At 40.2% G+C, this 13,755-nt stretch overlaps 1 protein-coding gene across 1 annotated transcript in view; it reads right to left on the bottom strand.

Annotated features, from left to right (window-relative positions):
- The window catches only part of CDH13 (cadherin 13), a 758,666-nt gene that overhangs the window by 314,148 nt on the left and 430,763 nt on the right, over positions 1–13,755 (bottom strand). Inside the window, exon 6 of the mRNA XM_074968836.1 lies at positions 7,023–7,167. Within this exon, the coding sequence (XP_074824937.1) occupies positions 7,023–7,167 (145 nt within the window). The remainder of the gene's footprint in view (positions 1–7,022; positions 7,168–13,755) is intronic.

The following is a 13,755-nucleotide window of genomic DNA, read 5'->3' as shown; positions in this document are numbered from 1 at the left end:
CTGATCTGTTGATATCATTGACATAAAAACATAGGAGGTTTTTTTCGGTTAGACAGCAAGTTTAATTAAGTTGGGGTACACAGTGTGTTTTGGTACCTGTTGGAGGTAGCAGTAAAAAAGAAAGCCTATGGAATACTGAAGCACACTCTTGTCATTCTGAAGGTGTCAAGAAATGCACAGATCTTTTCCTTTAACTTCTTATTTCCATACTTTTCAGGTTTCAGGTGGATTGGCCTGTCATGTCATGATGCAACCTTCCCTGCTCCTAAGCATTGCTTTTGTATGCTAGTCTAATAATGCTTGTATCCTTTCTTTTGAATATCTTTAGCACCAAAATGGGGGGAAGGGCTTGATCATTGAAATTTGCCAAGGAAATAAACCTCACTGAGGAGAAATGCCGTGGAACACTTGGATGAAAACTGGCTTGGTTTTGACCAAATTAGCACTTGTGAAAAAGGCATGTAATGAATGCAAGTTTGTTTGTTTTTTAAAGCAACATTAGTGGGGTTGGTGGTTGTTTGTCTCACCTGTACCCTAATGCTAAGATGGAACTGCTCATGTGCACATGGCAAATTTTGCTTCATATTGAAAAGTTTCTGAAGGTTTGTGTATTGAAACAGGCAGGGTTCCAATGGATTGCTAAAGCAACATGCTGAACTGAGGGGGTCTGCAGGAACTCAGCCTGATTTGTTACAGTCTCTTAAAATGTGCATTTACTGAGCTGGGGCACCATTGGAATGCTGACTCATCTAATGTGGTCTCTGTTGGATACCTGCCTCACTCAGCACTCAGACTGACAACCTCATACTGTTTGGTTATATTTTAGTTTATTCTGATAGTTTTCAATGACATCTAATGCTTCACAGCCTTCCACTTATACACATCTAGACTGAGTTGTGTTTTCTCAGCGGGATGTGAGGTTTTGGCAAACATAAGTTACATCCATAGTGAATATAAGAACATAAGAACAGCCATACTGGGTCAGATCAAAGGTCCATCTAGCCCAGTATCCTGTCTTCTGCCAGTGGCCAATGCCATGTGCCCCAGAGGGAATTAACAGAACATGTAATCATCAAGTGATCCTTCCTCTGTCACCCATTCCCAGCTTCTGGCAAACAGAGGCTAGGGACACCATCCCTGCCCATCCTGGCTAATAGCCATTGATGGACCTATACTCCATGAACTTATCTAGTTATTTTTTGAACCCTGTGATAGTCTTGGCCTTCACAACATCCTCTGGCAACGAGTTCCACAGGTTGACTGTGCGTAGTGTGAAAAAATACTTCCTTTTGTTTGTTTTAAACTGGCTGCCTATTAATTTCATTTAGTGACCCCTTAGTTCTTGTGTTATGAGAAAGAGAAAATAACACTTCCCTATTTACTTTCTCCACACCAGTCACGATTTTATATGCCTCAATCATACCTCCCCCACCCCCGTTAGTTGTCTCTGGAGTCATCTCGAAGCTGAAAAGTCCCAGTCTTATTAATCTCTCCAAATATAGAAGGCATTCCATACCCCTAATAATTTTTGTTGCCCTTTTCCAAACCTTTTCCAATTCCAAAATATCTTTTTTGAGATGGGGCGACCACATCTGCATGCAGTATTCAAGAGGTGGGTGTACCAGGGATTTATATGGAAGCAATATGATATTTTCTGTCTTATGATCTATCCCTTTCTTAATGATTCCCAACATTCTGTTTTCTTTTTTTGACAGCCGCTGCTCATTGAGTGGATGTTTTCAGAGAACTATCTACAATGACTCCAAGACCACTTTCTTGAGTGCAACAGCTAATTTAGACCCCATCGTTTCATATGTATAGTTGGGATTATGTTTTCCAATGTGCATTCCTTTGCATTTATCAACACTGAATTTCATCTGCCATTTTTTGCCCAGTCACCCAGTTTAGTGAGATCCCTTTGTAGCTCTTTGCAAGTAATTTACCTTACTTCTCCTCTCTCTCTGAGATCTGAAAGCTTTCTTGTTCAAATGAATTGCCATGGTTCTGCAGCTGCACTCAACACTTATATTAGGGATCACTGCACAACCTATAAATAAAAGTAAATGCATTCTCTTGTCCTACGTGACAAGACAAAATGCTAACAAGGCATGTCAGGACTTCAAATAGCTGAGGAAAGTAATTATAGAAACATGAGATGGGAGATGGATTGGCCATGGGGGTCTTCCACACCAAGTCTAAATCATGACCCTCAAGAAACTTGTAAGGCATTGGCACTACAGAGATCACTGTCTATCCTGTCAACCAGTATTGTATCCTTGTATTTCCACATCTGTATCCTTCTCTTGTCTTATACTTAGATTGTAAGCTTCTTAGGGTAGGGACTTTCTTCTTCTTCCATATTTGTACAGTGCTAAGCACAATGGGCTCCATCTCTTGTCAATATAAAACTGCCACATGAGTGCACTGGCCATTCTAATTTAATGTAGGTTTTTAGAGTAGCAGCCGTGTTAGTTGTATTCGCAAAAAGAAAAGGAGTACTTGTGGCACCTTAGAGACTAACAAATTTATTTGAGCATAAACTTTCGTGAGCTACAGCTCACTTCATCAGATGCATTCAGTGGAAAATACAGTGGGGAGATTTATATACACAGAGAACATGAAACAATGGGTGTTACCATACACACTGGAACCAGAGTGATCACTTAAGGTGAGCTATTACGAGCAGGAGAGCGGGGTAGGGGGGAACCTTTTGTAGTGATAATCAAGGTGGGCCATTTCCAGCAGTTGACAAGAACGTCTGAGGAACAGTGGGGGGTTGGGAGGGATAAACATGTGGAAATAGTTTTACTTTGTGTAATGACCCATCCACTCCCAGTCTCTATTCAAGCCTAAGTTAATTGTATCCAGTTTTCAAATTAATTCCAATTCAGCAGTCTCTCCTTGGAGTCTGTTCTTGAAGTTTTTTTGTTGAAGTATTGCCACTTTCAGGTCTGTAATCGAGTGACCAGAGGGACTGAAGTGTTCTCCGATTGGTTTTTGAATGTTATAATTCTTGACGTCTGATTTGTGTCCATTTATTCTTTTACGTAGAGACTGTCCAGTTTGGCCAATGTACATGGCAGAGGGGCATTGCTGGCACATGATGGCATATATCACATTGGTAGATGTGCAGGTGAACGAGCCTCTGATGGTGTGGCTGATGTGATTAGGCCCTATGATGGTGTCCCCTGAATAGATATGTGGACACAGTTGGCAACGGGCTTTGTTGCAAGGCTAGGTTCCTGGGTTAGTTGTTCTGTTGTGTGGTGTGTGGTTGCTGGTGAGTATTTGCTACCAATGTGATATGGGTGATGAGTGAAGTGGTGAAGCCCTATCACACGCTGGAAGGGAGTTAATAATCAATTAATTATGGCACACATGCAATAGACGTACCCAATTAGCTGCTCCTGAGCCAGAGGGTCAGGAGTTGGAGACATCAGATGATAATTTAATGGGCACCTGGGCCCTATGAAAGAGGAAAGAGTGCACTCTGAAGGGAGGAACCACAGAGAGAAGAGGGACTCCTGTAAAATTGCCAGAGCCGGAGTCTGCATGTGAGCAGAGACCTCAACGAGACTCATTCTGAGGGGCCAGTGCTCAACGTCAGAACTGGGAGATAAAAATCTGGAGTAACAGAAGGAGATTGAAGATGGAGCCCAGAGCAAGGTAGATTTGTTAAGAGACTCTGATTACCAGTTTGAGCTTTTGTTGTCCCCAAAGGGGTTGGATTTAGGAACGCCTCAGCCAGAGGAATAAACTGCACACAGATAACCTGCAGGGTGGACTAGAGATACAGATTCCTAGAACATCATACCCCGATGCAAGTGAGCGCTCTAATGATGAGTGTGCACACTGAGAAAGAGAATAATTATCAGAATGTAACCGGTGTAGTGATAAAATTGTGTCTCCGGTATCAATTACTTTTGGTGTTTATTTCTGGAAGTTAAAAAAATTAAATAAAAATGATCCTATTTTCCCTGGCTGAGGAACTGAGGGAAAAGAATCTTCAGGGTTTATTTTTAAAGCTAGGAGTTTGTTTGTTTGTTTCCCCCAAAATACTATAAATATGGATTTGCAGAAATTTGCTTCCACTGGTTCTGGAGTCCTTGCCATCTGATCTATTTTCAGAATATTTAAAGGCTTTGTTGGTTTGTATGTTTGAAATCAACTGTGAAGGATATTGGGTTGTTGTTGTTGCTAACCCTGTGACACCTAAATAGCACAGAGCTGTCTGTAGAAAGTAATGGAAGTCATTAGCAGGCATTGTGGATGATAGATTTAACTATGCATACTCAGAAACTGCTTATATTGCAGTTTAAATAAAAAAAATGCATTTGAAACTGGTCACTCGATCTCATTAGGTAGTCATACTCTGTTATGTACTATTGATTAGTTTGTACAAAGGAATTTCAGAGGAACTCTGACAGCCATGCATGTGCAGTCAATAGCTATGAAGTTCTTGTTTTATTGGTTCCATTACAAGGGGATGCAGGAGGAGGGGAAAGTAAAGGGGAACTTTTGGGAAGGTTTGTTTTGGATTCTTTACAGTTCACTAAAATCTGAACTATACACAAAACAATGTTAGAAAATGGTTGAGTTTCCACTTGGATAACTATACTATACTTCTAAATAGGACTCTAATTTATCTCTGGTTAGAATGAAAATATGGCCATTTTTTTAAAATTGTCCTGTTGGTTCTTAGTCTGCTTGTTAAATATTGCAATATTCAACATCATACATTTATCTTAATACCTCTCTGTGTTAATCTTATGGGATAACAGCTTATAATGCAATTCAAGTCCAAAGCCAAGCAGGGAAGCATAACCATGTGCTAGTACATATAATTGCTGATATGGTCAGATGATTCCTAAAAGCTCCACCAATGACAAAGTCTGAACAAAGATGAATATATAGGCTTACCAAAGGTTTAATACATTAAAGAGGGAGTACAAAATGATTTTCTCTGTTCACACTAAACGCAACACACCCTATATAGAAGTGAAATTAATATTAATTGTTCATAATGGTATAATATATTTAATTTCAGTCTTCATCCTGAAAGATTCTAGTGTGTTTATAATCAAATCTCTTAAAATATAGGACAATCCTGCAGTCTTCATCCGGCCACAGTGTTAGGATATAGATATTCAGGCCTGCCTGTAAAGGCCTATACTCTAAGAATTTAGGTGTATTCTTATCACTTAGCTAGTTAAAGAGGTATAAAAGAAAGAATCAAAATCACTGTCTGCCGATGTAAGGGCCTTCCCTTCCTGTGACAGTCTGAGGCCCTGTTCTTAGGGTCAGGCCTTGGGCTAAGCAGCAGAGGCAGCCATAAGCTGGGAAGCGAACGGTCACATCCTTACATTCCAGACTGGGCACATTGAAATAAGGTGCTATTGGGCTGCTAGGATACAATCCTTTCCTGATAATGCCTATCCCCTCCAGAGAAAGGGAAGTGCCTAGAAGATGTAAAAAGAAATTTAGTTTGATAGCATCCTGTCTGGCAAGAACTCACTTATCAATAGCTGGGATGTGAAATCCTCATTTCTTTGTTGTTCTATCACTGTAGTCCCCATTTCCCTATTATTTGTCTGTATAATCTGTGTCTGGTTCTGTGGTTGTTTCTGTCTGCTCTATAATTAAGTTTGTTGGGTGTAAACTAATTAAGGGGTGGTGGGATATAATTGGTTAAATAATCATGTTACAATATGTTAGGATTGGTTAGTTAAATTTCGGTAAAATGATTGGTTAAGGAATAGCTAAGCAGAACTCAAGTTTTACGATATAGTCTGCAGTCAATCAGGAAGAAAAGGGGGGACTGGGAACAGGGAGACAGGCAATGTTCTGTGGTGTCAGAGCTGGGAAGGGAGACATGAAGGAAATTGGAATCACTGCTTTTCACCCCAGTCAACATCGAATTGTTTGCACCTTTGGACTTCGGGTATTGTTGCTCTCTGTTCATACGAGAAGGACCAGGGAAGTGAGCAGGTGAAGGAATAAGCCCCCTGACACACAGCTCCCACTAAGGACTACAGAATGTAGCTCTTTATTTGATATATGTATATATCTATATCAATACACATATAGGCATACAGATGTATGGCCCAATCTTAATCTCACACCACTGTCACTCCAGTGATTTTAACAGGCATCCCCCCTAGCTTGCACTGGTTTCAATGAGATCAGAATTAACTCATTTATATTTGCTGATAATATAATTATCATTCACAGCTGAAGTGGGGATACCTCTGCACTGGAATATAACAGCTGTTGACAACTCACAGCAACTTTGCACAACATCTGAGAGCAGGAGCTGAAGAGAAATAGATTGAGTTGTAACTGCAGGAGGAATTTAGATAGAGAGTCTGGGTATCCTAGTTGGAATGTGGCAAGGACATCTGTTCTAAGACCCCCTAGTTTACTGAAAATGCCATGAGAAGTACACTTGAGCACCATCAAATCTACATTAGAAATTATTAGAAAATGTTCATACTGGCTCTCATCTACACAGTCTATTTTTATTTGATCAGTGTTCAAATATGTACAATGTTGCAATATCCCAACAAGCCCTACAATATGAGCATATTTTTCAATACACATTCGATTTATTCTTGTCATTTACCTACTACAGGCATTGCATACACAAATAAATCCTGCCAGCAGCCAATCTGACTGCAAACAGGTAGAGTTCCCACCTGAACTGAATCGATATGGGATGTATTCAGTCCCAACCTTAATCCCATCCTGCAGTTCGTCTCTATTGATAACTCAGATAAGAACAACAAAACATAAACCTCAGACTCAGCTTCCTTCTCAAACTATTTTGTTTCTAGGGATTCCCTGCAGCATACCAGAGACAATTACCCTCTGCCCAAAAGGCAGGCAGAAGTTAATGAGCCACACCCATCACACACAGTCAGCAAATATCCTTCTGCAATGGAACAAACGTGCAGGTATCAGAAGGCAATATATGGCCTATAAAACATACAGTAGTTTACAGCAGCATGAATGATGTCACATACCTGTAGGTGACCCTTCCATGACATGTCCAACGTACGGCCCTTCCCGGAAGATGGGTCTGTTGTCATTCTGATCAATAACAATGATATCTAGAAGGACTGGGCCTTCAATACTTTTGCCGCTGACATCAGTGATCTCAACCTGCAGCTGAATGAGCAAAAAGATAGGAGTACATGAGTTAGTTCATTATCATGACATAAGCAAGGAGCAAGGAAGAGAAAAGCTTACATCAGCATTTTTGCTGGAACAAGCCACTGGCAAACTTAGTACTTCAGTCTCAAGGGAGATTCTCTAGGACTGGGCTAGAAGCAAAATAGTTTTGAATGGAAGCAAGAGAGATTCAGACTATCCTTGAATAGTCTGTAACTGATTTGCTAAATTTACTAAAGAATGCAGTGAAGGGGAGAAAAAAAGAAACATAATTTGATACTAATGAAGTAAATATTTGCTTAGAATCAGTCTGTTTCCTTCAAAGGGAAACATACAGTGCCAGGTATAAAATAAATTGCAAGATCCTTGTTAACTGAGTATTAGAAGATATAAATAGGGTGTTATAAGAAAAGGTAAGAGTAGCCCTTTTGTAGAGTAAATAAATTCCCTCCTTGATGAGGGAGTGGAGTAAATCAGCACAACATTTGATTCAATCTCTATGTATTTTGTCCTGAAAAGAAAGGTATAGAGGCAATAGCTCTAATGATAATATTTCAATTATGTTATGTCGTGACTTTCATGCCAACTCGCCCCACCACTGCTGCCTTCAACACTTCTTATGTCTCCTCTTTATTTATTTATTTATTTTTATGTAGCAGCAATGGGAAATTGTGAAATTGGCAGCCACTATTTCCTTGACATGTCAAATTCAACAAAGCACACCTCAAAGTCATGATGCAGCAAAAACCTGAGGCATGCAATGCAAGAGACATTTCTTCCCCTTTCTGTGGCAGGTGGCTTTTGTTCCAATGTTATGAATTGCTATGTCAGCCATAAACACAGAGAGACAGTAATAACAAGGATTCATTGCAATCAATGCCTATTTCTGCATCCAGGGTATACGAGTACTAAAGTCTTTTGGCACAAAAAGCTGGGAAAGCAAAAGGAACCATTCAGATCTGGTTGGGATTTTGGCTAAGAGCGTTGGAAATAATGCTGTGTTAACTAATTAGAATTAAAACACAAAGTTTTAATGTTTGGGATTTCTAGTGTAAATTTCTGAAACAGCTTAAATAGCCTCTAAAGCTAAACAACAAGTATTCTGTTGGGGGGGGGGTCTAAAAAAATTGGTCCACTGTGACCATAGGCAATGGTTATTGAGCAAAACAAGTGGTTTTTGTCCAAATGGAATGATGCAAATATTATAATAGAAAACTACACATCTGATGACCTTTACCTTGAAGGGCACTGTGTGTTTATGAATGTGTTTGCTTAGCAGCTGAGGGTTGATACAGTGCATATCATACACCGTGTGGTAATGAATTGTGCCGTTTTGAAAGGTTCCACTCTTGAATAATAAACATTCGTCACAAAACCTTAGCACCTCCAGCACTCAAACCTACCATTCAGGTCCATTTTCAGGTTTTCCTTTCATATCAACTCTGCTTAACACACACACAAATCAATCAGCTGTTACTAGTATGGCAATTCTCAGAAAATAGTATGCCTGTGTTCATGTTGTGGGCTCTGGGGTACTAACTGGATTTTCAGTTGACAAGGTAGAGTTAAAATCGTCTGCTTCTTGGTGACATTTTTCATCACAAAGTGTTGCTGTCTTTTGAGAACAGACAGCCTGCAACAAAATTAAAAGAAAAGGATTGGGAATCTTTCTGGTATTACCAGCTATATTAGCTAAACTGTGCAGGATGGTAACTTTAGTGCACAGCTATTAATTTCATTGGTTGTCCCTGGTCTGTCGTCACTTCCTAATACAATTTAAATTTGATGCTAAATTCAGCCCTTGGTTATATCACTTTAACCAAGGGTGCAAAAGCCTCCACTGACAAAAAAAAATATCTAGATCATGCCTGGGGCATTGATCAGAATTGGGTCTGATTCAGCACAGTCTTCACTAATGAGTGTCCTACAGAGTCTTGGCCTGAAACTAAAGTTATCCTCCGCAGTCACAACCCCATTGCTTTGATGAGAATGGTACCCACTCCGCATTGGAGCTAAATCTCATTCCACTCCTTTGCATATCTCACCACAACCACCATCCTCTGAATTTTTAAAAATATTCTTTTCCAACATGCTGAAGATTTACCTAAAACAACAGATCAATGCCACACTTGTATCTCTGGTAAATTCATGTAGTATTTACATTGACAGAAGGAGATGTTCTAGTTTGAGTAAGTGAATATTGAGGATCTGATTTGTAGCAACTGCATGCATGGGCAAGCAAATTTACTAGCTGTCTGCCATATAGTCAAGACTTGGGCTCCAATCCTGCAATATCTGTGTACTGTCAATTGGGCCCTGCATGGGAACAGCAGTCTACCTACCTGCAGTCAAATGTAGGATCAGAGACTGAAATGAGGACTGTTTTATAGCATGCTCATTTTGAGCTGAACCACTGATCTTGAAGTTCACCCATCACCTCATTATTAACTATTAAAATAAACAATAGTCATTTTAACAATCTAGGAGTTACTGCTGTTATTAATACTAAACATGTAATGTTTTCAAAGCATTGTACACATATTGCTTAGCTAAGCTCCTCAGATAGACTTGGCCAAAACTGCTGAAAAGGGTCACATGATGTTTTTCACGAACTCACATCATAGGGATTTTGAGCCCACAATGATTTTGCTTTCAGGGAAACATTTGGGTTAATTTGTCTTTCCACAGATCCAGATCTGTTTCTAGCTTGAAACAGCACATTTCATTCCTTGCCTCCTTCAGTCCATCTTCGCCAGTCTCCACAGCCTCTTCATTTCCTTCTCCCACACTTGTTTCATGCCTTCCGCCTTGCTTCCGCCCCATGTGCAATCCCAATCTCAGTCTGCAAGGCCCTCAAACTCAAAGCTAAGATTCACACCCTCTGTAAGGCCCAAAGAGTCTCCCCTAGATCAGTCAATCATCCCGTACCCTCCTAACATTTTAGAAACAAAGCTATAAAGTGAACAAAAATACTAAATTATCATCTGGTCTCTCTGGGCAGTCTATTTTATCTGTCTCTGTCTTTTAGATTATAAACTCCACAGGTCAGGAATTGTCTATTGCATGTGTTCTGTAATGCCTGAATGTATTGTCAGTGTTACCCCAGAATTTAACATTCCTGCACGTACCCCAGAACTTGACAGTACTGCAGGCAGCCATTTAGTATGTTCAGCCATGGCCAGCTGAAAACCAAGCATCACATAGCTAGGAAATCTTAGGCCTTTTTGAGACAAGGTCAGGCAGCTGTATACTTTCAGTTGGTTAATTAGAAGGGGAAGATGGGACAGAAAGTTATGGAAGAGTGAGTGAATAGCACCCTTGGTTTTAGGTGCCCCTGACATATTGTTGTTTTGGCTAGAAATACTAGAAACGTTTTGAGACAATGAGTAGTTTGAGAATTGGTGATCCAGTAGAGGTTATTATGCTGACCCACTAGGAGTCATTATAGATTATGTGCTTTGTTAGAGTTAGCTATATAAGATTAAGTAAAAGTAAATACTTCAGAGCCGTCTGAGGAAGCTTTTCCAAGGACAAGAAGATGACATCTAAACTCCCCATCAGCTGGATGGAAAGAGGCACTCTGGAAGCCTGGCTGGTGATCACTTGAAACCATCTCAGACTGTGGGTAACTATATCTGGGATGTCCTAAACCTATTGTGTGTGTGTTTGGGGGGGAGGGGAGGAAAGACAGCTGTTGTTACAACTCTGTTTTCTGGAACCCAGGAATAAGATTTGTTAACCCCCCATTTCTTGCACTCTTATCTTGCTTGTTTTCTTCTCATATGTAACAAGTGGTATGAACAGGCTTATTGGAGTTTTTCATGCCCCAATGATTTTAGAACTGTTATGGTAAAGGATGAATAGGTAATAAAATGTAGATGTGATAGGAATTATGTTAAGTGAAATCGAGTGTGATTGCGGATGAATGTTTGATGGACAATAAAAGGTTGAGGTGCCAGCCTTAGAATAAGAAAAACAATTATCCAGGACCATTTGGCCGAAGAACATGTTGGCTGAGATAGTCCAATAACCCTGAGGGCACCCACAACTGCCCCAAGGACAGGGGGCCCGAAGAACCAAAGAACAAGATAACAACAAGCCATCATTGCTTTGCCATTTGCGTGATCGACTATCACTTCAAACGTGAGAACAATGATTGATTATCACTTCAAACATAAGAACAGCATGACGAAGCAAACCCTGTAGACTTGTATGAGGATAAATCCCTATAAAAACAGACCCTGAAGACTGAGGACTTTGGGACTGGTTCTGCAACCAACTTCCAGGAGCATCGGATGCACATCTGACAAGGCCCTGATCCACCCTTGTGTCCAGGCTGCCTGGCCAGTGATCTGGCACTAGCAACTTCTAGGCTGGTAACTATGACAACAACTGCAGAACTTGTGTGTGTGTGTGAGTGAATGTGTGAGTAAATGAAATGTTATAGCTATAACTGATTGCTTAATCTGATTTTTTCTGTAATCACAATAAACGCAGCATCCCTTATGCCTTATCCCCCTGAATAAGATCCTGCTTGTTTTCATTTTCTAAGTATAACATGTGTGTGTGTATGCATACACGTAATATCTAATAAATAGTAGTTTTAGATAAGAGCTTGCTTTCTTCTATCAATCATTTATCAGACGGAAGCACTGTGTTCCCATTGATTTATTCCTGACACCGCCTGGAGAGAGAAAGAGTTAGGCTACCACTGTTTTGGGTTCTGAAAACCCCAGGTCACATCTGCACTATACAAATGCATAAATGCTAATCAATAAAAAAAACTTTGGCTTTTTTTGGGTATGTGCAAATAAGACATGGAAGGATATAGTAATATATGCATAGTTATACACACACAAACAATTTATTACATATGCTGACACACAAAAATGCCTAGTTCAGGTCAGATCGTGGCATAAGCAGCCTGGGCATTATGTGTTCTAGTGCCTGCTCCAGAAATGGCACAGGAATCTATACCAGGTCTTGCATTCCCTGAAATCTCCAACCCACAATCCAGCCAGATGAGGAGCCATTCTAAGGTAATGAAGCATCAGAAGCCATAAGTGGGAAATAGTCAGACCTTACTACTGGGTGGAAGAAGATGGTTGTCCAGATTACGGCCACCTTCTACCTGCACATGCATCAGCTGAGCCCTGACATTAATTTCTCTCTCCCTCAACACGTCCAAGATGAGAGATTAGGACTTCAATGAGGACCTCAGAAAGCGAGCTACTATCTTCACCCAATCTACTTCTCCCTGTGTAACTCTTCTATGAGATAAACCAGGAGGAACAAGGACCTGAGTACAAAAGTTACCTTCACCCTCTCAGTTCCCTCCCAAGAGATTGCAATAGCAGCAGGGGCCTGAGAGCACTTTGAGTGGTTTGTTTATTCTGTTAATTTATTCTTACTCATGGTGCCTGATATTTATCAGTTATTTATATGTTAGCGATGAAACCTACTGGGATAGGATTAGGTCAGAATTCTAATTCATTTGTTAAGATGGATAGCTTATTATCTTATCACAGTGCATTCTGCTATGCTTGTATGCACATTTCACTTTATATTGTACTATGATGGGTGTGAGTGGGAGAAGCACAATATTTATGCTCTGAACAGACTATTTGCTCCCACAAAATACTACAAAGACTCTGAGCAGTGACTCAGTCCATTTTACGGGCCTCTGCTATCCCAGTCTTGTTTTGGATGCCCTCTTGCTCGATGCCATTCTTGTAAAACCCTGCCCACTCTCCCTATGATTTACAATATATATTGTTTAGGGGTCTAGGAGCCAGAAAATAGTTCTGGCATGTACACATCTCCTGGCAGCTGGTGCTTCATGGGCTGCTTTGCCCCGCTGGCCTATTCAGAATGAAATGTTTCATAGAGAACATTTGATCCTCACTCTCCAAGACTTGTTTAACATTAGTCTCTGAAGTCAATTTCATGTCACAGGGTTATTAACATTTTCTATACCCTGACCCATATTGTGTTACTGGTGCCATTAATTAATTAAAGTTCAGTCTTATACCTGCACTCTGCACTCCTGTGTTACAATGCCACTGCATAGAGCTAACCCAAAAATGAATAGTAAATGACATGTCCCTGGTTGCTTTGGAGCTTGAATCCTCTCTTCAGACTGATCCTGACTTTCAGCCATATTATTTTTCCTCTCCCCTGCCCCTTTTCGTTTCTGGCAGTATGGGTAGCTTATTTTATTAGATTAAAAATGTTTTGCAAGCAATTGCTGGTGGTCAGACAATGTGAAGGTACAGTGGTCATGGGCAGTTATACTTCTGGAAAGGCGACAGTAGGAGGAATCTGATGAAAATCAGTTCCTACGTGTGTAATTCCTTTAACATGATCCAATGGCTGGAAGTTGAAGCTAGATAAATGCAGACTGGAAATAAGGTGTAAATTTTTAACAGTGAGAGTAAGTAACCGTTGGAAAAATTTAACAAGGGTGGTGGTGGACTCGTCATCACTAACCATTTTTAATTAACACTGGATTTTTTTTCTAAAAGATCTGCTCTAGAAATTATTTTTGGGAAGTTCAACGGCTTGTGTTGCATGGGATCTCAGACT

The sequence above is a fragment of the Natator depressus genome, chromosome 12, assembly GCF_965152275.1.
Source record: "Natator depressus isolate rNatDep1 chromosome 12, rNatDep2.hap1, whole genome shotgun sequence".
Taxonomy (NCBI): Eukaryota; Metazoa; Chordata; order Testudines; family Cheloniidae; genus Natator; species Natator depressus.
Note: the sequence above shows the minus strand (reverse complement) of the source record. Positions and strands in the feature narration are given on the sequence as shown.